The 24342-nt window shown below is 27.5% G+C and overlaps 1 protein-coding gene across 7 annotated transcripts in view; it reads left to right on the top strand.

Moving 5' to 3' along the window:
- The window catches only part of LOC107438926 (uncharacterized), a 53198-nt gene that overhangs the window by 16110 nt on the left and 12746 nt on the right, over positions 1–24342 (top strand). For all 7 annotated transcript variants that reach the window (XM_071185703.1, XM_016051342.4, XM_071185702.1 and 4 more), the window contains exons 5-16: positions 181–259; positions 1950–2090; positions 2175–2253; positions 5328–5628; positions 7090–7235; positions 9217–9649; positions 13140–13316; positions 15722–15873; positions 17617–17718; positions 20272–20327; positions 20415–20531; positions 22628–22753. In XM_071185703.1, coding sequence (XP_071041804.1) covers positions 181–259; positions 1950–2090; positions 2175–2253; positions 5328–5628; positions 7090–7235; positions 9217–9649; positions 13140–13316; positions 15722–15873; positions 17617–17718; positions 20272–20327; positions 20415–20531; positions 22628–22753 — 1909 coding nt within the window. The remainder of the gene's footprint in view (positions 1–180; positions 260–1949; positions 2091–2174; positions 2254–5327; positions 5629–7089; positions 7236–9216; positions 9650–13139; positions 13317–15721; positions 15874–17616; positions 17719–20271; positions 20328–20414; positions 20532–22627; positions 22754–24342) is intronic.

Below are 24342 nucleotides of genomic sequence, written 5' to 3'. Positions count from 1 at the left end.
TATTACTTTCAAAAAAGTGTTATTTCACATAACTTTACGAAAAAAGCCTTGTGTTGCTAATAATGTAATTAATCTGTAAATTTCTTGTAATTTAACTACTAATATTTTAATTATGAATTAAATTCTGACTGTGATGGTTTAAAATTTGATAAACTTCTAATTCTTTTTTTTCCTTTTTAGAAAACTCATCTGAAGCTCAATCAACTGGTGTAAATATTATGCCTAAAACTTCTGTTAAACGAGTGGCAGCTGCCACAAGGTAAAATTTAAAAATATTATTCTTAATATTTTAATTTTTTAGGGGATAAGTTGTCTAAAACTGCAAGGGTAAACTAAATCAGTTGACCCTCTTGAAATAGTCAGTATGTTCTGATTACTAATGGCAACTAGGTGTTTTATTGTACAGGAGAGCATCTTATTACTGTTAGTAGCCTGCTCTAATTGACTTCGTCTTATTCAATTCTATGAATATGGTAGTTCTATTTCTAATTTACATCTAGAAAGGAAAATAAACTCCTTGTTTATGTTTCCTTATCTAATTATTTTTATTTTTAAAGTCTGTTAGGGCCTAAAATACTATCTATTTTAAGATTCGATATTTTGTTTTATCTTACAATTTTTTTCTGTTGTTGCTTATCAGTGAGTTTTATTTTATAACTGACATTGAACAGCTGACCTAATTTAGAGTTTATCAGTGCTTGTAATTATGAACCCAACCCAAAAGACAAGGAAATTCATGGATCAAGCATTGGGACAAACAACCCTTTGTGGAGGACTTTTTAAAGCAACTCATCTGCATTTGTGTTACATGGAGAGAAAAAAACTATAAAAACCCCTCATCAGTAAGGATCCATAGGATTTTAATTTTCAAGAAGTCTAACTCAAGAAAAGTGCGTTGGGAATGAAATACTCTCATGCAAGGCTTAAGGAATCTTGAATATGCTGCAGGCAAAAGCCTGATGGCCATGGCACTTGGTGCATGTTTTAAAGGCTGTTTTCATAAGCATTTTGTACGTCCACTTGCAAGTCTGTTGATGATAGTTGTTGTAGAGTTTCTATCACACATTTGGGTTAGAGTCATTCCCAGTCTTTTAGTTTCATATTTTGTCATTTACTTGTTAAAAATAAATAAATAATAATAAGATAAGTTTTTTAGCCCCTTCAAAATTTTTGTTCCTTTTTATCTAGGACCATTTCAAATGGAATGATCTATTTAAAATAATTTGTTTAATGTACACAATTAAATAATATCCAGTTATGCTTATTTAATTTAAACTTATGTCTCTTTCAATTACTTTTAAAGCTTATTAAATATGAAATTTGTGCATTTTAATATTGACAAAAGACTTGTTCTGCTTAGAGTAATTTAGAATAGCCAATTTTTTTTGTATTTCCTGATCTAAATTAATTTATTTTCCATTTGATATCTAGCTGAAAAATTGGATTTTTATCAAATTCGTGAGAGTATTGGACTAGTTAAACTATGATTTTATATGTTCAGTGATTAGTTTTATGTTAATAATATAATGTATAGCATTTTAGTTAGAAATTGTAAGTAGTTTAGTTATAATATTGTTTTTAGATGATATCAGTATTAGCAATGCACTGTATCAATTTTAATTGATAAAGGTTAAAAAAAAAGAAAGGAAAATTCAAAAATAAATACATAAAAAATATGATTTAAAAAAAAGCATTTTTTTTTTCATTAACATTGTGAAAATTACACTTTTATATGCTAATTACAAAAATGTTTCTCAAGTTTTAATGCAATTTGAAAATTGACCTCCAAGAAAGGTAAGGGAACATGCTGTGAGTCTTTCTCAATAATACTATTTATAAAGATATTTAAAAATGTATTTAAGAAAAAGCTATGTTCCTGAAGATATAATTTGATATTCATAAAATTAATCACCTTTTTTTAATTTGAATTGAAAATTTGTTTTTTGCAGCACTCCAGTATCAGCCAACACAAGAAAATATATTAAAATAGCTTCTTCAAGTGTCTCTGATCAAAGTGGCAGTCAATCTGACATAAACGCTTTAAGTTCAGATGAGAGTCCTGTAAAAGAAAAAAAAGTTTTTAACTTAAGGTTTGTTTATCTTATATATTGTTTACTATTTATGAAAAAAATATTCTTTTTTTTATGATTTTAATTTATATCTATTTTTTTTAGATCTATTACACCTGGCTTAACAATAACTCCTGTTCAAACATCAACTCCAAGTGCAAGTACCTCTACTAAAAAGCCTGTTGTAAGTTGAGTTGACTTTTATAAATGTTTTTAATCTTCCTGGAATAAACGCATCCTAATAATAGAAGCTCTCTTTTTTTTTGTATACTCGGTAGCAGGAACAAGCACATGGCAGAATATCACACTATCTGTAGATAATGTTTTTATCTCGAGTTTCAAAAATAAATAAGAAAGTTGCTAACTAGGCTATGTCTTTCTTTTTTTCCATTTTCAAAGCTAATGGAGTCGCTGAATTATATAGATATCAAGTGAACAAGTTAAGATTTTTCTTTTCACTCCTCACTAATGAACGATAAGAAATCATTTTTCTCATTTTCAAAATCTGGAACATAAATCAACTAATCAGGCAGGTGCCGTGTTTTGATAATGCAGTTGCAAGAACTGAAATTTGGGAAAAAGTTTTTAATATAGTGCAATTAGTGAATTATAGTTTGAATCAGTTAAAATGTATTCACGTGATTTAAATTAATAATTATTTATTTTGTACCTAAACTTAAAAATTCTATTTCTTCAGTGTTGAATCTTAAATAATTTGGTTTGCTATTTTCTTTGAATTAATATTTGGAAGTTTTAAGTTTTTTCCTTTTAAGTATAAGTTTTGTATAAGTTTCAAATTAATTGTGAAAAAGCATAAATTTTTGTATAGACTTTTTTTTTTTACTGTGCAGAACCTCTTATCCGGAAATCGGAGAACCAGATAACCGGAATGAAATTCGGAACCGGAAATTAATTTTCTTCCATTAAAAAGATTTTTTTTTCTTGCAAGATTTTGAGCCTATTTTGTTATTTAGAGCGTACGGCGTATCAAGTTGACGAAAGAACTGATTTAGAGGATGGATCAAAAGCCGTTTGTAGACGAATCTCACATAAGCACAAATAGCTTATGTATGTTATTAATGTTAATAATGACATATGTAAGCCTGTATATAATTTTTATTTCATAATTTCTTTCCTTATTTAAACTTAAGTGTATTATTATTTATCATTTTTTATTATTTCTAAAACTATTTCAAAAAAATTTTTTAGTTTCGTTTTATAAACATTAAAAAAGCGACATTTTGTAGCGATTCAGAAAACCGGAAAAAAAAGTTATCCGGAATCGCGATGGTTCCGATCGTTCCGGATAATCCGTTCTCTACTGTATTTATCTTATCTACATGTGCAAATTTCACTATATGAATGTTTAAGTAAACCAACACTTTCCAATTACAGTCTGGAAAAACCATACATTTCTTGTATTCAGTTTTTATCTATAATTGGCAAATTCAAGTTTTGTTGAACCTTATATTTACAATAATAGTCTCCATTTTATTGTATTTAGATCACAGACGAATTTTGATTTATGAAGATGAAGCTTCAAATTAGCTTAAAAATTCTGCTTCTGGGCATATATGTATATCTAACATTTATTCTCCAGTCAGAAAGATTATTGTTGCAAAGAGAATTTAAAAAGTTAACTTAAATTTTCATTCTGTGAATTAGAAATTTAATAAAATACTGTATATTTGTCTTAAAATTTTATCATTGAAGACAATTGACTTATTGAAAGGGATCTAGCTTGTGTTGTGTATTACGATAAAGAGGAGAAGTGCATTTCGTTCAAATTGTCAAAAGCAGCTAATATATCATCAATAAGAAAATATGAAAGTAAAGTTGTATGCAGTTGAGAAGTACTAAAGTGTTAAAACTTGTATAATTGTAAAATATTATCTTAAAGTTCTGTCCAAAACAGACTAGTGATATATAGGCCTAGAGGTGGTACTTTAAAAAATTGCATTTGAAGTGAAACACTATTCTGTGGTTAGAGTTTTAATAGAAATACTTTTTAAATGATTTATGAGCTAATTCTGGTGACTCTAGTATTATACTTTGAATTTCTTTTTAAGAGAGACTGCATGGAAAGTAACTTAGCATTGATAATTCTCTGTGATTTTATGAATTATTAAAGTTAAGTCACAACTGATTTTTTTAAAAAAAAATGTTTATATGAATCATAAGTAATATCTAAATTAATATTTGAGCTTAGTCTGCAAAATTAATTTGGCTAGTTTTAAATAATACTTAAATTAATCATTATTCAATTGATTTTAAGATAAGCTACAAACCTCTTCACCATTATCATAATGCAAAATAAGTTTTATTAAACTGAATAGCTTAATGAATAGGAAATTATGAAATATTTTTTTAATTCTTTAAATTTTGCATTTTCATAATTCCTTTTTTTCTTCCTGTTTTAAGTTTTTTTTTGAAGTAAAAAGAAATATTTTTGTAATACAAATAAGCATAGACAAATAAATAGTTTGTATGAAATTCAAAATCTGATTTCCAAGACAAATGGGAATCGGCTATAATAATAACAAGAAGAAAAATCAGACAATGGGAAGTTTGCCAAAATTCAGAAGCAACTGCATTTAAGACACATTTGTTATAATTTTTTGCGCCTGTTTTATGAGAATACAGCTGTAAATCTAATGATTATTGTTTTATGTATGTCACCAGTAATATAGAAATGTTGACATTGTGTATAATGTATGAAAGATTATCTGTACATTACCAAGACTTTATATACAAAGACAAATGCTCTTTAGGAGAAGTATGAGTGTATGATTTGGCATGTGTAAATCATAAAAAAAAAAAAAATCACATTTTGTGTCCTTTAAAAAAATAGTTGATGATGAAAGAAAAAGTACATTTTCGTTGTTTAATTAATAAATTTTTTTTGGAGCATAAATTTTACTTATGCTGTCTTACTTGGATATTATTTATAATATCTGATTAGAAAAAACATCCATGTAAGAAATACCTTGTGATTCAGCCGATTTTTTTTAAAAATTCGTCATTGCAGGGAATGCTATTTCAAGATTTCCAACTTTGTGAGTAATGCACATATATTTTTCTTGTATACCTTTAGAGGCTGGCCAGCGCTAAGTTATATACATTATTGATTATCGCTTTTTATCTGACTCAAAATCTTTCTGAGCTGATTTTAATTTAGCTGTTAGTTTTTAAATTGTGTGATATATTTTTTATTGTAGTAACTATTAATTTATTTCTTTTAATTTGTAACTTTTACAGGAGTCTAATCAGAATATAATTGTAATATGTCCATCATGTAGCCAGTGTTCTTATAACATGACTTCTTGTGATTCTTGTCATGAAGTATTTACTTCCACACCTGTTAGATATCATCTTAAAAATGCACAAGCAGATTCAGCTTCAATTGTTGTGACACAGAATGTGACAACAAATATTCAAAAAACGATGAATGTTGTTTACCACATTAGTCCAAATCAAAATTTCAAATTTCAACAGACTCAACAACTTGTTAAAGTATCTCCGAGACGGGGTCGACCTAAAAGGCGTTACGTTGAGCCAGGTATGTTTTTAAATTTGACTTCAATAATTGTAGTTTTGTTTTTGATTAACTATTCTTTTACTTATTACTTCCATAAATATTAGTTTCTTACTGATTGTATAAAACAATTTTTTAATTTATTCTCTGTTGAATTATTTTCAGTTAAACTCTGATTCTTTATTCCTGAGGGGGCTTAGCCTCATCCTTTAAGAAAAAGGATAAAGCTAAGTGAGGCTAATTTTTTCTAACTTAAAAATAAAATTTTATCATAACTTGAATTTATTATAATAATTGTTTGGCACTGGTAAGCTGACTAGTTATTAAAGCAATAAAATATATTGGCGTTTCTGTCATATTTGTACAAAAAAACTGCTAAATTTGTTTTAAGACAAAGAGTTTGGGAGCTCTATTGCGATATGTTCGTTGAGTTCAAAGACTCACTTACTACTGAATTCTTAGTAGTGTTATTACTCATTGTATGTAAACAAAAAGCAATAAATTGACACAGTGTTAGAATTATTTCATTGCAGAATACATGAAAATATTTTGTCTTTTTTCATGAGTAGGTGGAATTTAAAAGGAACGGTTTAGATAGATTCCCAGCAAACTTTTATTGGTATTTTTGATGTTTGTGGGAGAAATGTTAATATTTATTTTTTAATTTTGTTAGAATCATTTATATATTGGAATAAATTGATAAGGCATCTCATAAAATATCTCAAATTTAGAAAATCTGGCCTAACACATGTATACAGACTGTCTAACTTGTTTTTAAGAGTCATGTTTTCACGGATTACTTGCATTATTCAAACTTTTCTTTCTTTAATAGATTTTCTAATTCTTAGCATTCATTTAAAGTTTTTGGCAGTTTTTAATGGTTTAAACAAGTTTTTACATGTTTGTCATTCAGAAAACAGTTTTTGAGATCAAAATGATGGTTTTTTCTTTTAATTCTAAACATAAAACAAACTAAAGGCGCAACAGACTTAAGTATTGTGCACACATATTTTTAAAGTAGTTTGTATTGCTTACAACTTCAAATTTATTTGCTTCTAAATGTGTTTTGTCTAAAATTGGCACCTTAAAATTAAAAAGTAGTTGAAATAATTTATTTTATTTCTCTTAGCTTCTTTTTTTTTCTTGTCAATTTTTTCCTTTTTTAAAAGTGTAAAAACTTTGCATGATAAAAGTGTAACGTGTTGTAATTAATGATATGCATGTTAAAAATTTTCATTAATTAAATGAATTTTGTTTCAAAATATTGTGCAACTTGCTCAATATTTTGACATTAAATTAGTTTAGTTAAATCTTATTATCTTGCATATGTTACTCCTATATTTCCCATTTGAACAAATTCACTATATTCAAGGGATTCAAAATATTTTATCATTATTGCAGCATTTTCTAAATCTATTGCCATTTTTAAAAATTCTCTAGTCTATAAACTTGTGTTACAACATATTTTTTTTTCTTTCATGGCAGTTTGCTACACATTATCTTCAGATGAAGAAGAAGCTTTACCATTTGAGTCCATTCCAGATGATATTAATAGGCAGATATTATATTCTCATGATCTAGAAGAAAATCCTGAATCTGAACATTCCAGCAATTCAGATATGATGCAAGAAGTATGATGTTTAATGTTTTAAATATTACCAAGAAAATTTTAAAATTTACACGAAATGAAAGTTATTAGGTAGTTTTTAAATTTTTTTTTAATAAACTAAATTAAGGTGAAGTATTAATATTTATACTATAAAAATTCTAAATAATTTAATATCTTAAGAATTAAAATCAATGCCAATTAGTTATTAACCAAAACTTGTATAACCAAATGTTTTCTTTCACTTCGAATCACATTGCTGTGGCGAAAAATAAGATTCAGGTACTTTCACATAGAAACTTATTCCTGATAATTTTTTTTATAGTTAAAATACTAGTATATTATGTCATTTTAATAATGAGAAGATCACACTTATGAATTCTTATGTTTTATTTTGGTATGAGTAAATATATATTCAAAACCCGCATTAAGCATTCGTCACCTCGCCAAATGTGAATGAAAAAAAGCGTGAATTTGGCCAATAAAATTGTGTTTTGGCGAATTATTTTTTCCATTGGAAAGACAAGCGTATACAGTGAAACCTCCGTTAAGCGGACATTCATGGGACCAAAAAATTTGTCCGTTTATGAGAGTTGTCCGTTTACGGGAAGGGTACCCTAATGACGAAATTTAACACCGTAAATTTTTTTTAGAATATTCTCAAAGATGTAGAAATAATTAAATAATATCTACAAGGATACTGTAAATATCTACAAGAATATTTATTTAAACAATAAGAAAGATAAAAAAGAATATANAATTTTATCAAATTTTACTTTTTTACCCCAGTTGTGTTAAATACAGTCTTCAAATTGATAAGAAAATTAAAGAAATTTTCAATGGGGAAGACGCATTGAGAGAAGTCATTTCAACTAGAGGGGTCTCATAACTTGTGTGGTCCAGATGAAAATATCAGAAGATGCCGATGTCAGAATTACTTCAGGAGTGCAGTACCATTTTCTCTCCTTTCTTCACAAAGATAAGGCAAGGTGACAGGAGAAAGATTGATTTTTCGGTGGTGAAATAGCTTAACAATATTTTTAGTTATGGATTAGGCAAAAAGTTTTATTTACATGCTATAAAAATGGTGAAAAGTTGCATTTTTTTAGCTTGCAATTTATTTTGAAAAAGTAGTGTCCGGTTTGNATGTCATTTTAATAATGAGAAGATCACACTTATGAATTCTTATGTTTTATTTTGGCATGAGTAAATATATATTCAAAGCCCGCATTAAGCATTCGTCACCTCGCCAAATGTGAATGAAAAAAATCGTGAATTTGGCCAATAAATTGTGTTTTAACGAATTATTTTTTCCATTGGAAAGACAAGCGTATATTTAACTCGATCCGTAAAATTACAAAAAAATGAATTTTTCAAAACAAATCAGTGTTTTTTATTTGATTACAGTAATTTTCGGTAGATGCGCTGCATAACCATTTAGAATTGGGTTCAAATAATATAAGCCTGAAACAAACTACCATAAAATAGTATTCTATGGGAAAAAAATTAATCATGGAAAATTAAAATTTGCATTTGCAAATACTTTTGATGTTTGGCTAATAATTTAAAACCTTAGCGTCGGCCATCATATTATAAATATATACTATAAATATGCTAAATAATTAGAGTATTAAACTTTATCTACATTTTGGTCAGGAATACAATACCAATTAAATGAAAACTTGCCTCTTTTTTGATTCTGAAATGAAACCATTCTAAATTAATTTTTGCAGATTATTATCAAATCAATTTATTCAAGCATTTTTTATTACATATTTAAACTGTTTTTAGCTTTTTATTTACTAGTTGATAAATTAATGTCAGAAATCACAATTATTTTTATTAATTTTACGTGAATAAGTAGCATACTAAAGTTTAATTTTTCATTTTATGAAACTTTTATTTAACAAGTAGTAAACAGCATGGGAGTAGTTTTAAAGGAATAGTAGTTTTTATAGAAAAGGGTACTTTGTATCAGTATACCATATTGTTTTCCTCCTGTTTAGGAGAATCCAGAATTCGATGACCCGCAATATCCCGGAGTAACCAGAATAGGAACCCGATTTGTATCAAAACATGGATTGAATCATGACATGGAAGAGGGAGAAGAAGATGAGGAGCAGGAAGATGAAGAAATGGAACATGAGATGGAATCAGAAGAGGAATTGATGGACGAGGTAGGACTAGAACAACCCGAATTCGATGAAGAAGATGAGGAATTGGAAGAGGAGGAAGAAGAAGAAATCCCTCCTGATGAGGAAGAGAGATTTATGCCCCAATTTAATAAAATGCAGTCTTTATTGCCCAAGAAAATTGTTTTGAAATGTAGAAGTATTAGGATCGGTTCTTATAAAATTCACCCTGAAGAACACACGAACTCTCTTCATGTAACAATAACTGACAGAAGTTTATATTTCTTAGCTCCACTTATCACTGATAGTAAGTTTCATTTACCAATGTTATTGTAATGCTCATATAAATTTATATTTTTTATCTGCAAAAAAAAAAGAAAGAAAAAAAGATTTTTAACATTTATAAGATTCACAGCTTTTCTACCCTAAATTATTTTTGTTTTCAAAGTTTTTAATTTTTCCTGAAACTATGCCATCTAATAGATATAGATACCAAATTGTTCAGAATTTTCATCTTTTAATACATAAGTATATTAATTATATATGCTACCCATAATTCTGTTTTTTTTTTTAAATTTTTTTATTATTTTTTTTTATGATCTGAATACTTCATACTTTTGATGTCCCTAATACTTTGTTCATTTCTTAATTTTGTAATGCCTGAAAAATTCAACGAATTTAAGACGTACCTATTTCTTTTTATTTATTTAAAACCAATCTCTAAAAAATTTCGCTCAGAGCATGGAAAAACAGTTTAAAAATCATAGTTAACATTAAAATATTGCTTTGCTATTTTAAATAAAGAAAAATAATTCCCTAACAAGAGTTAACATTCTAAGTGTACAAAAGATTCTAAAGAAATTTAACATTTGTTTTATTTCTTAAAAACTATACTAGAAGTGGGTGAAACTTTGTTTATAAGCTATTATCTGTATTCGGAGTAGAATTAATATTATATGACATGAGACAAAATCTGTCTCTCTCTGTGCAGTTGTGCAATTCAATGTGGTCCGTTGTATCTGAAAAAGTTCTGAAATGTGTGTATTATATTTTTTTTAATGGCAAAGAGGGAGAAATAGGAATTTATTAAAGTGAGTCCAGTAATACTTGTCAAGTTGACCTCTTATCGAAAACTGAATTTATCTGGCAATAAAAAAAATGAGTGAGCAAATTTTTCTAGAAATATTAATGCTAGTCTAGAATCTTGATAAGGTAGCAGAATCTTCTATTACGTTTTGTATTCTTTTTGCGAGTTGACCATATGAGGTATATTAGTGATTAACTTTAACTAAAAAGTATTATAAAATAAATTTCAAGGTGTCAAAATTATTGTAATCTTAAGTTTATAAGTTGCCCATGTTCTTTGATATTTTAAGAAATAATAGTAAGTAAATAACTGGTATAACTCTTAATAAAAAATTTGTGTTATTTTATTAAATTAATAAGTTTAATATTAAATTTATCGAATAAAATAAAATTACATTTCTTATGTTTCGATTAGTATAATATTTGATATGAGTTAAGTATATTTGGATTATTAAAAAATGTATAAAAATGATATGCTTTTAAATGGAATAAAAAAACAAAAACTTATTCTACTCTTTTAAGTTGACCATTAAAGGATTAACTCACACAGGTTTCACTGTATTCAGATTTTAGTATCACACTTTTGTGAGATGACAAATCAACTGGCTTCTTTCTTAAAAGCATTATCTGCTTAATTTAGTGTTTCGTTGTGTTTTTTGTCATTTACTTTGGTTCTTCATGCTTAAGAAATTAAATTTAAATGTTAGATTTTTGAGCTATATAAAATGATGCATAGCGTTTTTAAAAAGTGCTTAAAGGTGCTTATTTCCGTATTTCAAAAGCCCTTACAGGTGCTTTTTTTATTGGGTTTTATTAAAAATTGCTTAATTTTCCCTCTAAAAAAAATGAGATTTTTTTCCTTTACCATGTCGATTTTCGGCACGCATTATGCAAAAGCATGGTTTTCACATTGTTCTATTTAACGTTTTCACAATGCATTTTACCGTACCATCAGTCCGTAGCATATGAAAACGCCGATTAGTTTACATGCTTGATCAAATACTTGCAGATCCGCATGTACCCATACTGAACTGGGTTTGGTGAGATTCTTGCAATCTCATGTGCAACTCTGCTGCATTTTGTAAGATATTCTCAATTTCAAGCTTCATTTTCCCACCCCCTGAAATCGAATCGAAAAATCTCTCTATCTTTTTGTGATGGCTAATATAATCAACAAATGAATTCTTTGTCAGAAACTAATTAAATTATCATGATCATATAAAGTCTTAAAAAATTATTTTGCAATTTGTTAGTGTATATTGTGCTTAAAAATATTTTTAGTGCTTAAAAAGTGCTTATTTTTTGTTGAAAGATTTTGCTAAACACATTTAGATTAGATAAATCACGATTCTGGTATTAAATTCCTAAAATGCTCTAAAAAATATGAATACAGAAAAAGATTCAGGTTGTTGATTAATTTTTGAAATTTTGTGGCAAGAAGTGTCATAGAAAAACTTTCCTCTACATTGAACACATGCAACATCACTAACAGAAGAATACATTTTATTACAAATCTTTTAGTATTGCACTTTATATGCAATATGCATTTAATTCAGATTGTTTACTGACTATAATTATTTTAGCAAATTTTATTGCAACTGCACAGTTGAAACAAAGTAACCATTTAAAAATGATTTTGAGCATTTATCCCATTGTCTTGTAGTTTTCATTTTTAGTTAATATTTTTTAATAGTACTAATGCTATTAGTTTAATTTTATTCCGTAGTTAATGCAATTTAGTAGGCTCTTGTGTATTAAGTACTGATTTAGAATTAAGTCACTGAATGGATTTAGTGATTCATTCAGTTTTGATACTTATCCAAATTTTTTGATTCTCTTTATTTGAAATTGATTTAAACTGTGATTGATTGAAACTCTCCAATTTGTCAAACTAGTTTTAAATAGCAGTAAATTTCAGGTTTAAATTTGATTTGAAGCCATTACAGTAAAATATGAAATTAAAGGTTTTTAAAATAGTAAAATTCTAATGTCTTTTTTTCTAAAGGCATTCAGGAACAAATACATATTTATTTAGTTCTCATATTGTAAATGTCACAATGTTTTCACTTTTTCCTTTGCTTGGTCATTTATAAATTTTTTTCAATAAAATCAGATTTTCTATTTAAAAAATTGGAAAAAAGACCTTTTATTTTATCAAAATCAGTATTTAAACTATGATTTCATTCTAAAAAGATTTAGCAATCATTATTTTGGTAATTGCTATTGAATATACATTTGTTTAGTATTTGTGATTAAAATAAACTAATGTGAAAAAAAGTTCATAATTTGTTAATGGTATTTGTTTAGTAACTTAAAGTGTTAAAATTTGTTTTCAAAATATTTTTCTTCTTTCGTGGTTCAGTTTCTGTAAACTCAGAGATATCATGATGACAGTTCCTTTTTTTATTTTGTTAGTTTCTTCTTTACTGTAGACATAATTTCTGGCTCTTTTTAATATTGTTATTGTGAGTGCATATTATAAGTTGTTTTACCTAATGTCTAGTTTAGCCTATATAAATCAAGTTCTAGTGCCATTGAACTGTTTATTGAATCAATTATACATTATGAAGATGCAAATTTCCCCTTAGGTTATAAATTTTCTGTTAGTAATATCGTTAAAAAATATCTTAATATAAGTATTCATTTCACTTTAAAAATTTTTTTAACTTGTTATTCAATTTTTAATATTTTTTTATTTGGTTTTATTATAGACAAAACATTTGTTCAAATAATGCTAATGGCTACAGATGTAGGAAATATGTTGATTCACTTTGGAAAGTGTCTACCAATCATATTTGTATTAACGACTGAAAGTTTTGGAGAATATGTCAGAAGAACTTTACATATGAACAAGTCTCATAGTGAACTTTTTTTGCCCAAATCAAATGGTAATGTTTGGTTTTTTGTTTATTGCATTTGTAAATTATTTACCTGAAGTTTTATTGTTATCATTATATTTATCACTTATTTTTTTCCCCAAACATTTTTGATTGTTTAAGTTCTTAATTACCAGTTCTCAAAGACGTTCTAAGAATCAGGGTTAATAAGTTGCTTCTACTGCTCCTACTATGTAAACATAAAATTTAACAAATAAAACAATAAAACTGGGGTATTTTCTTGTAACTTATTTTATATATTATTATTTTTTCTTTAATTTGTTTTTTTAATGTTTTGTATAATTAAAATTTTTTGATGTTTTATGAACTAAAATCAATTATAAAAATTATTCATATTTTATGACGTTTATGAATTCTTTTAATTTAAAAAAAAACCCTTTTAATTTGAAAAAGAAAACCGTTTAAAATTTCTAAACAGTATTGTTAACGGATACGCGTGTTGGTTTAGAATGTCAGTAAAATAATATTTTATATAAAGCTTTAAAAAGATATTGAATAACTGTGAAAAGTAACTTATTTTAAGAATTATTTTAATAAAAGGGAAATTAATGTAAACACGAATTTTTTTTTCAATAATTGCATTAATATCTAAATAATTTTTGTTAATCATATAAAAGGTAGTTTGACTGTTAGAATGTTACAGATGCGTTCAAAATTTGTACTAATATATTTCAGCTTAACTAAATTAAAATTATTAGCCCAGTAATGGTCTTAAGGTATGGTAGTGAATTTGGGCGATTTTGTAACAGCACTTTTAGCGATGAATGTTTCTGAATCTTGTCAAAAACTTTTAATTTAAGTGAAAATGGAATTGTGCTTCTGTCCAATAGTCGTGGGCAGGAGCACAATGTGCTTATCATGTAAAGGCATTTTTTTCTTGTGGAGATGCTACAACAGGTTATGAGCATGGTTAGCAGAGAAATTTTCAAATACATATGGAGCAGTCGTGGTGGCTCAGGGGATAGAGCTTTTCCCTCAGTATGAGGTGTACCAGGTACGAATCCCAGCATTGACTCGTTGCTATGAATTCTGCTTCCAGCTTGCTGCAGTGCAGATTTAAAATATCCTTAGTGGTAGACGAATCTTTGGTTAGAATCCCCTTGCAGCCAGGCTAATCATGCGAGATTTTCATAGTTTTCATCTTAGTGTAATGCAAATGCATATTGGATCTATCAAAAGTCCTGGACGAAGGCTAGTTAGTCCCAATGCTCAATCCAGGACTTTCCTTGTCTTCTGGGTTGGGTTCAAAATTAGATGGTTACTTACTTAAACAATAGTAGTTGTAAACTCAGAATTGGGTCAGCTGTTCAATGCTGGTTATAAAATAAAATACATAAAGAGGGAGAATGACATATTAAAGATGTTGTTGAAAATAAAAATAAAAAATAATTTTCAGTTTGAAAACTAAATGCTTTTATGTTAACTGTCTGTTCTTATGTATTTAAAATAATTAAAACTTACCTTACACTCTTGAAAACACTTTTGAAATCTCTTTAAATTCAATCACACTTTGTATAATGAATTTTTGTTTGATTTGAAAGCAAATTGATACAGGAAAATACACTGAGAATAAGGTATAAGAAGATAAAAATCTAAATTAATGTCTTGAGAGCTGAGCATAATTATTAAGAATGGTTTTTAAACTCAATTCCTAATGTAGCTTTTGGCTAAAGTTGAGCTCTTTAAAAGAGATGGTTGGTAGAGTTCTTGTTATAATCATGCTGTATGAAACTCCAAACTCCGAATAATTTTATTAACTGCGGTAAAAAGATGTAAGAAATTTTAGTCTTTTTTTCCATGTCAGGCACAAAAATAAGTCCCTTTCCGTACTCCCTAATTTTGTTCCTAATAAAATATCAATCAAATCTATGGAAAATTTATGTTCAATAATAGCAACAGAAAATGACTTATGAAAATGAAATATGGACCTCAAAAAAATTTAAAATGGCTTATTTAGATGCAGGATGCTGTTGGTTTTCACTTCAAGGGCTTTGAAAATTGTCCGCTGTGTGAGGCTTAACTGTAAAGTAAGGTTTTACTTAATTAAAAATATTTCTTTTTTTTTCTGAAGATTTTTATTGTCTTCATTTTGTGACAAAATGTAGCGGTATAATACCGGCTTAAAATTTCCTTTAAAAATTATTAGCTGTAAAGGGAAAAGCAAATTACGAGCATGAAGAATTTAAACTTGTTGGCATGAATTATTTTTTTTAATTAAAAGACTTTGTGTCGCGCAAATATAGATTCTGCTATTTGAATTATGCAGGCTTGTTAATAGAATAATTCTATTTGTTTTTAGTATAACTTCTTTTATGAGCTTCTTAAAGCTTGCATTGAATAAGGATGTGCATGCTGGATTCCTGCTATTTTTAATTATGCATTTTTTCTCTCCTTAGATTTTAAGAAAAATAAGCTTACTTTCCTCATCGATTCTTTGACTGATGATCAACGTACTTTTATGCGCCAAATTTTTCCTGGCAAAAACAAAATGCAAGAAATTGATCAAAAAGAAGCTAATGAAATATTAGTGAAATCTACTCCTAATGTTGTAAGAACAAATGCATGACTTTTTTTTCTTTCATTTTTATGGTTAGTCTTTCTTTATGTAGTAACATTATTTATTAGCTGCATTATTTTAAAAATTGATAGGGGAAATAAATAGTTATAATAGTTCATTGCCATTTTCTATGCTTGAACAAATATGTGTATTTCTTGTAATATTAATAATGTTTAAATATTTTGTTAGCATATAAGCAGGTGGGTAGCTCTTTGTCATATAGTGCTTTTCTGATGTAATTAATTGATATTAATTGAATCTTTATTTTTGTTTCTAGTGATTGTGCTTTAAACAGGGATGAGATTTTTCTGCTTTTGTCTCTCGAATTTCAGCCTTTTTATAAAAATTTAAAAAAAATAAAAACTATGATTCTCTAAAAGTTTAAGTTTTTTTAAATAAATATTCCGCTTTTTCTGAAAATTCAGCCGTTGAAATAAAATTATTATATTTAAAATTTTCAAAGATAAACAGAAAATTCAAACTACGTAGCTGCCACCCTTCCACGTTTTTTCTTATTTTAGCTATTTTCCGCACTTTTACCTGCCCGCCAGATAGCTCATATTTTCGTAATTCAGACATCGCTGCTTCTCTTCTCGATTAGTCCCGCAGTGGACTGATCGTTAAGACACAGCTCCCTGCAGATCGCCGCAGTCAAGCATCACTGGCTGCTGTCAGTGTGCGAGTGGGTGACCACTTGGATCAGTCTGCTTAGGCACCAAGGGTGTGCGCTATTGGACCTCGTTAAACTGTTCTACCATAAAGTGTTCGACTGATTGTGCAGGTCGTGAGGCTACCAGAGCGGGGGTGCCATCCCCTCTTCGGAGGATCAAAATTGTGATGGAATGTCTTCGGATTATCCTTGGATAATTCCCAGATTGTCGCCAATAACCCACTGTGCCGCTCTAGTGCGACCTGAATGAACTAGAACAACTACTCTTCTTGATTCTTATCTACACGATTTTAATGTCAAACATCGATTTTCGTATTAACCTGATTTAAAAGTTGCGTGTTGCTATTCTTATTCACGAGATTTAAATATTGTACATTGCGATTCTTATTTACGAGGTTGAAAAGTCCAATATATTTTGATTTGTATTTACATGTTTTTAAAATCCTATGTAGGGATTCATATTCAAGCAAATTTAAACTCCAATGTCGTGATTCGGTTTTACTATGAAACTTCGATTTTCGTATTTATGTATGATTTAAAAATTAGACATTGTGGGATTTATATTCACGCGATTTCAAAATTATGCATCGTGATTTGTATTTATGTGATCTAAAAATTATTTGTATTTTTGCATCTTTGAAATCCAATATCGAGTTTCATATTCATGTGATTTAAAATCAAATATTGCAATACTTATTCACACAATTTTAAAATCGTGCATGTGATTCATAGTCATACAATTTTAAATTAATCATCGGGATTTGTAATCACATGGTTTTAAGGTTTAAAAATCGCACTTGTTAAATTTTTGGATATTGGCATTATAGTTTCTACCTATTATACATATATTTTTTGCTTTCTGACTACTCTCATCCCTATTTACAGTAAGATTGTTACTGTATATAACCTTTTCTTTCTATTGAGGCTTTATATCAATTTCTTCACTGGCCAAGCATTTATTTACAAAATCAAATTTGTTATGTATCATTTAAATTTTTACTATATGTTAGTCTTAAATACAATATAAAAACGAAACTGAGCAGTTAAAATACTTTCTATTTCAGACAAATGTTGTTAAAATCACGCAAGATTCACATGTTTCTTCTTCACCATCTTCACAAGCTGCAATCACTGTTGCTGGACTTCCCCCGGGTTTATCTTCACAGGTAGGTTTATTTTTTGTTGTATTCAATAATTTTTGTTTCCATTGTTATTATTGATTATTTTTTTCATTGATAACTATCATGGACGGTGCTGTTTATTAATAGTTGCATTTCTTTTATGCATGTTGAGTAAATTGTGTTTAGCTTTGTTATATTTAATTCACATATGCATGCTCAGCATTTCAGTATTATGACACTTTTGATAAATTTTTAAATGGGAATAAACCCAGTAGGGGGAAAAAATACATGACTTAAAAATTGAATTATGGCAAACTTTTAATTATGTGACTGCTGTATAATAAGTAATTGCTGGAAAATTTTTTAAGTTCATTAATTTTATAACCAGTAGTTTATTTAATTTGTTTTCTTACAAAAACAGTACCATGGTTAAGGTTTAAATACTTTCTATATTTTGTTTTCTAATGTAAAAAGACAAAATTGGCACTTAAGATTGGCTATTTGATAGTATACAGATAAAGCAAAGTAGTGATAAATAGCTGTTTGATTGTTAACTTATTAAGACTATGCAATGTTTCATAGAACGGTAAGCTTTTAACGTAGGAAGCAAAACTCGAGCATACTTGCATTGGACTGATATTGCTACTTTTTTGGCATGCTTAGACTGACACAACTCAGTGTACATCGTAGATTTATATCGTACATCTAGTATTTGATTCTTAAAGTGAAATAGTTTTAAACTCTGCTGTTTTAGATATTTAAAAAATTATGTCTAATCATCCACAAATTTATATTCAGGGTTCCCGCGGCCTTGAAAAAGCCTTGAAAAGTACTTGAATTTCATTTTGATTTTCNCACCTTTATATTGCTTCAGGACATTTATAAACTTCCTTATGTTCCTTCTATTTAACATAAACCCTGTGGCAGAATTTTCTCTAGCTTTCTGTGACAAACCACCCTAGTATTAATATCTCTGCAGATATTTTTAAAAGTAATATACGCATTGCTAATTCATAATAACAGAAGCACTTTCTGTTTTAAGTTGTCATCACATTAATTTTTAAAAAAATTAAATCCATTGCTGTAACTGCTGAAAAAAAGATGCATGACAAAATCACATATATTTACAAGAAAATCACACTAACAGGTCAGCAAAAAGGATTTGTGTTTCAAGACTGCCATTGGAAACTAAAATTGCCACTATTTTGAAGAAAAGACTACTATGGCGACCAATTTTGACAAAATGTAGGGAAAAATGCCACTTATAGATAGGGCAGTTTTTCATACCAAATATTTTAATCCGGGTTGCAAAGAAACCTGCTATTCTGAAAAAGGCCAGGCTGGCTGGTTTTTATAAACAAAAAGATAGTCTTTTATTAAAAAAACGGCTTTCTCTTAAAAAGCCAGTCTTTGGCTTTTTAGTATATTTTATTATTCAAAATTAACGTACACGTGTTTAAATTTTTATTGATGACTTTTCAGTAAAATAATAAAGTAACATATGATATTATGTAATAATTTTACTTTCTCTTAAAGTCATTTATTCCATAAATAGATAAAATATTATTAATTTCAATAATGTAATTGCTACTCCAAATCGTATTTGCTTGTCTGAAATTGTTCTAAACCTATTTCAATCATTTTTTAATTCATCATAATTATACTTTAAATTCATTCAGAAAGATCATTTTTTTAAATTAATTAAAATTTTCTGTAAATTAGGTATTTTCTTACAGGATTTGTTTGAAATAATTATATTTTGTTTACAAATTTGGACTATTAGTAATGATAGCTGATATTGTATTAATTATATATTTATACTATATTAAATAAGTTGTATTCTAAGCAGAGTAAAATGAAAGCTCTTAACGCTTCTAAGATTAAAGCTGTTGCTTCAAACTATTTCGAAAATTGAAAATTGCTGTTCCAAATTGTTCCCAGGGGTTGGTCTAGGTTTTTCTGAGAGGTACCTATATTGTAAAAATTCAGACGTAATTTGTGAAAAATTAAATATTATATTTAAAAATCAACACAAAAATATGGATTTATCATTTCTTAAGGTATGCAAAAATAAAATTTTAAGAAAAAGTATTTTCTGAAGCAACTGTTTTTTCTAAAGTTGAATTTGTGAAACTATCGTTTTTCCTAAAGTTGAATTTGTGAAGGTACCGCTAAATGGTAGTAAATTCGGCCTGGACAGATCCCTGGTTCCTAACATACAATTACATCAATGTTGTTATAAATTAAGAATTTTATATTTCTTTTATATTATTACTGTTTTTGAAAAAAATTGGTTCTAATAAAAGCAGGAGTTTTTAATTTCAGCTGGATTTTTTTTTAAGTGGTTTAAACAAAAAAAGAACAAAAAACTGACTTGGCTTGGCTAAAATCTGATATCCCTGATTGTGATGATGTTTGGTTGTTACAATTGACTAATACTAAGAATTGTTTTGTTAATCTAATAAATATAGATTTTATTAATATTGCTGAGTTAAAAATTATTAGTTTAAATTTTCAAGATAACTTAATTGCCAAACATATATTTGGTTTTTTATTGCTTCAATTTTTAATTATCAATTTTTCTCTTAATCTGTGCAGGCATTGTCAATTACTAAAGTGACTGTCAAACCAGGACCTCCAGCACCTGTTGTGAAGTAAATATATTTGAGATTTTTTTTATTTATTTTTAATTTCTGGTTCAAATAAATTATGTATCTTACTTATTTTTATTTATATTTTAGAATTCTAACATATCCACCACCACCTCAAACTGGTGGCATAGCAATAAATACTGCTGATTTGGCTACTCTAGAAGAAGGAGAATTTTTAAATGATGCAATTTTAGATTTTTATTTAAAGTTAGTATATATTTTTACCCTTAATTATTTTTTAAATTAGGTTTTTATAACTTGCTTTGAAATTGTATCTCATTTTTATAAAATAAAGATAAAATTTGCTGCACAATTTGGTTCTTACTATGGATTTTTTGTGTGCATGTTAAAGTACATAAGAAAACCATCATATAACCTTTAATTTTAACACAATTTTAATTTTTGGGACAACTTGAGAATTTGTATGAATAATAAATCAATTTTTAAATTCTTATCAATCTAGATTAGCACTTAATATTTATAAATGAGCTTTAGAGGAGATCAGATAAAAGAGAGAATGTCTATGCTGCTAGGCCTCATGTTGAACTAGTGTCCTCAATTCTAAATTCCCATCTCAAGCTTGCCCAATTCGCTATTTTTAGCAATTCATAAAATAAAGAACAAAATACAACATAAGAGATGCATGAATATTCAACACAAAACATTCATGATCATTAAGTAAAAAAGAAGTGACATTCACTGCTAAAGCTGAAAATGTCAAACTTTGTTCTAAAAATTTAGAAAAGTAAGGTATACTGAATATATAGTTTATTATACATTTCTTTTTAGCAAAACAAAAAAAAATGAAAATATTTTTTGAAAAAATATATAAGTGTGAGCAATTTTAATAATTTTTTTAAGATATTACTCTGGGTAGTCATTGTTTGAAATTTTTAATCTCTACAAATATTTGTACAGTTTTCTTTAAAAATGTATCATTCTTTCATAAAATTTGTAATTCAATTAACATCTTTTAAAAGCATTCGTCTGTTAACTTTCAAAAACAGTATTGCTTTCTGGTGTTCATGGTAAAAAAACTTGCAGGTACTGTAGCAGTTTCCAAATTATGTATAAAGTAATGTCGGAAAACACTATGTCACAGGAAAAAATTTCATTACTTGCTCCTTAATAAATATTACTACTAAAATAGTAACATGAGTAAAACTCTGTTATTAAAGTGAATTCACTGCTCAATTATTGTAATGTAATGTATAACTCTTGTATGTAAATGAAAATCGTTTAATATCTTGTATATAAATGATTGTAATTAATCTAAAATCAGTAAGGATTAATTGTTTAGACAAGTAGTCTCCAATTACCAGGCCATAAATTGGTCTATGGATCTATGGATAAGTTGATTGATAGACACAACATTGTGTGTTGCTTTTGTTTCTTTATAAGCATTTCATTATGTCATTGTAACAGTGACAAATTGAAAGTTAATCACTGATCTTAGCGAAGGGACAGGAGTGCAGCCTTTCATCTTAGTGATGAATTTTCATTCTATAAAAAAAATGTTTTTTTTTTCCTCAATGTTCTTAATTTTGCAAAACTTTTGTTTAAAATAGAAATCCCTAGTTTTTACTTATTACTTTTTTTCTCCATTTTCTGAAATATAAAGTAACATTTTATTGCTCTCTACTTTCAGATTGTAGTGAATCCTTTTGGTGATCATAATTATTTTTATAAGTTGTGAAAATAGTCATTAAATTCGTAGGTAAATTTCTAATTTTCGACGCACTAACAAATATTAATTGTTTTTGAATAAGTGTTTTTTTTTTTAAAGTTCAAAGAAATCCACAGTTGTTGCTCAAAATAAAAATTAGGTGTGGATTACGCTATTTTTTTTAGCTGTCCGTTTCTCCTTCATCAAAATAATCTAGCATCTAAATATTTAAAATGCCCTGATTACAAACCATAACATAAATGTGCTGATTTTTATTTTTTATTTTGAACCGTTACAAAACCTAAGTTTATTTTAAAAGCCTATTTTTTTTCAGAATTTTAAAATGATAATAAATATAGTAAATAAATAAATTAGAGTAAATAAATAAAAAATTATGATTCCAGAAATTGTATTATCATTGAATACATTTTTTTGTAATAGTATGTAGTATATTCTTGTTATTGGTTAATAATCTTTTCAATGTATCAATTATATTTTTTAAAGGTACATTTTTTTCATAAACAAACTAGTTTATAAGTTGTTTAAATTAGTATATTTCAATTTTGTAAACTCAATAAATTATATGAATTACATCAAAGATATTTTTATTTGATATTAATAAGAATTTTTTTTCCAGATATGTATTTTATGAAAAACTGTCACCTCGTGATAGAGAAAAAACTCACATATTTAGTTCATTCTTTTATCCACGATTGACACAAAAACCTGATAGGATAAGAGCAGGAGATGATGGACCGAAAACGTATGTACTTTGAATTGTTTATTTTTTCAACTTTTTCTTTATCAAAAATTGTATTATCTGGATTTATTTCTTTATTGTAATTTTGTTTTATGTTACAAATTTGTAAGAAGTAATTTACTAAGTTTTTATTTGTAAACATATGCTACATTATTTTTCTCACATCTAGTCAGTGTCGTTCAACTTTTAGTTACTCAAGTTTAGTTTCTCAAGGCAAGAAATTGTGGGCAGAGAAATGCTATGAAGTGAGGGAAAAGTTTAGTATACCATTTAATTTTACATTTGTAAAGTCAGTATGATGCACTGCTTTCCTGATAAAGTAAAGTCAATCCCAGTGAATTCAGTTAAAAGTGTCAGGTTCGATTCCAGTGAAGTACTTCCAATTGGTTTTTTTATTTTTGGTTTTATTTGTCGGAAAGCAACAAAGGCAATTTTGTAAGCATATCTACTACCAGAAAGAGTTCAAGCTGTTTAGGTAAAGGTTCTACCGGAAAATTTTAGGCATATCACACTTTTTAGTTTTAAAGTTTATTTACCGTTTACCTGGAGATCGCAAATTTCCATCTGTAGACTGCAAGGCATTAAAAATCTTTGAATCTGTCAAAATTCTTTTTCAATATTTAATATTTTATTAAACGTGCTAAAATGTGAGATGTTTTTTCTTCTTCTTTCAACTGTTTTTGCTTCCTAGAGGGGAAGTGTGCTGTAATTGCTTTCAAGTAATTTGCTATAAAAGTTCTTTTTTTTTTCCCAAATATTTTTAGTTTTTAATATTTTGATAGAGGTGGAAAATATTTTGTTTCTTGCCTTGTAGTTTCAGGCCTTAAGATGAGGTGTATATCTGCCAAAAAAGGAAAAGTATTTAGAAATCAGATTTCCAGTTTTTTCTTGATATGCATACCCAATGTTTGCATTTCTTATCTGAGAAAAGGCGAAAATTTCAATACATTTCTACCCTTTATTAAATTGACAATATTAGTGACAGTTTTTGTGAAAAGTCTATTCCAATTGCTGACGGACTTTTCAAGAACGTCCCCTTTACTTCCTAGCTCCTTTTAACACTATTAATTAAAGTGAAAATAATAATAAGCACACAGCAATTGTTGAAGAGGGAAGCTTAACACTGTTATAAGTTAAATGAGGATTGTAGGGTGTTGCTGTAAGCTTGAGTAGTATTACTTAAAAAGCATTAAGCTGTTAGAAAGATAAGATATTTATTTTCTAATGTTCAATTAAAATAATTTTTCATGTTGGAAAGGCAAGAACTATTAAAGATGAAAACTTGGCTGCAAGTTTTACCTTGCTGTCTTATGCATCAAAGAACTTAAAGTTAATAATGAAGTGCAATTTTTATAATTTCAAACAAATCAACTGCTGGTACTTCATTCTCATCACTCTTCTCCAAATTATCAAAATCTCTTTTTACTTATATTTAACATGTTTGTAAGAAGAAAAAAAAAATCAAGTGTTATGTTATCTATAACCAAAAATTATGGCTTTTTTTAAAAAATAAAATTGAATATTGTAATATATATTTTTAAAATATATTACTTAAAATATAAGAGCAGTTCACCTTCACTTTTAATAGTAAA

This window comes from Parasteatoda tepidariorum, chromosome 9 (genome assembly GCF_043381705.1).
Source record: "Parasteatoda tepidariorum isolate YZ-2023 chromosome 9, CAS_Ptep_4.0, whole genome shotgun sequence".
Lineage (NCBI taxonomy): Eukaryota > Metazoa > Arthropoda > Arachnida > Araneae > Theridiidae > Parasteatoda > Parasteatoda tepidariorum.
This window is presented reverse-complemented; position numbering and strand designations above follow the sequence as displayed.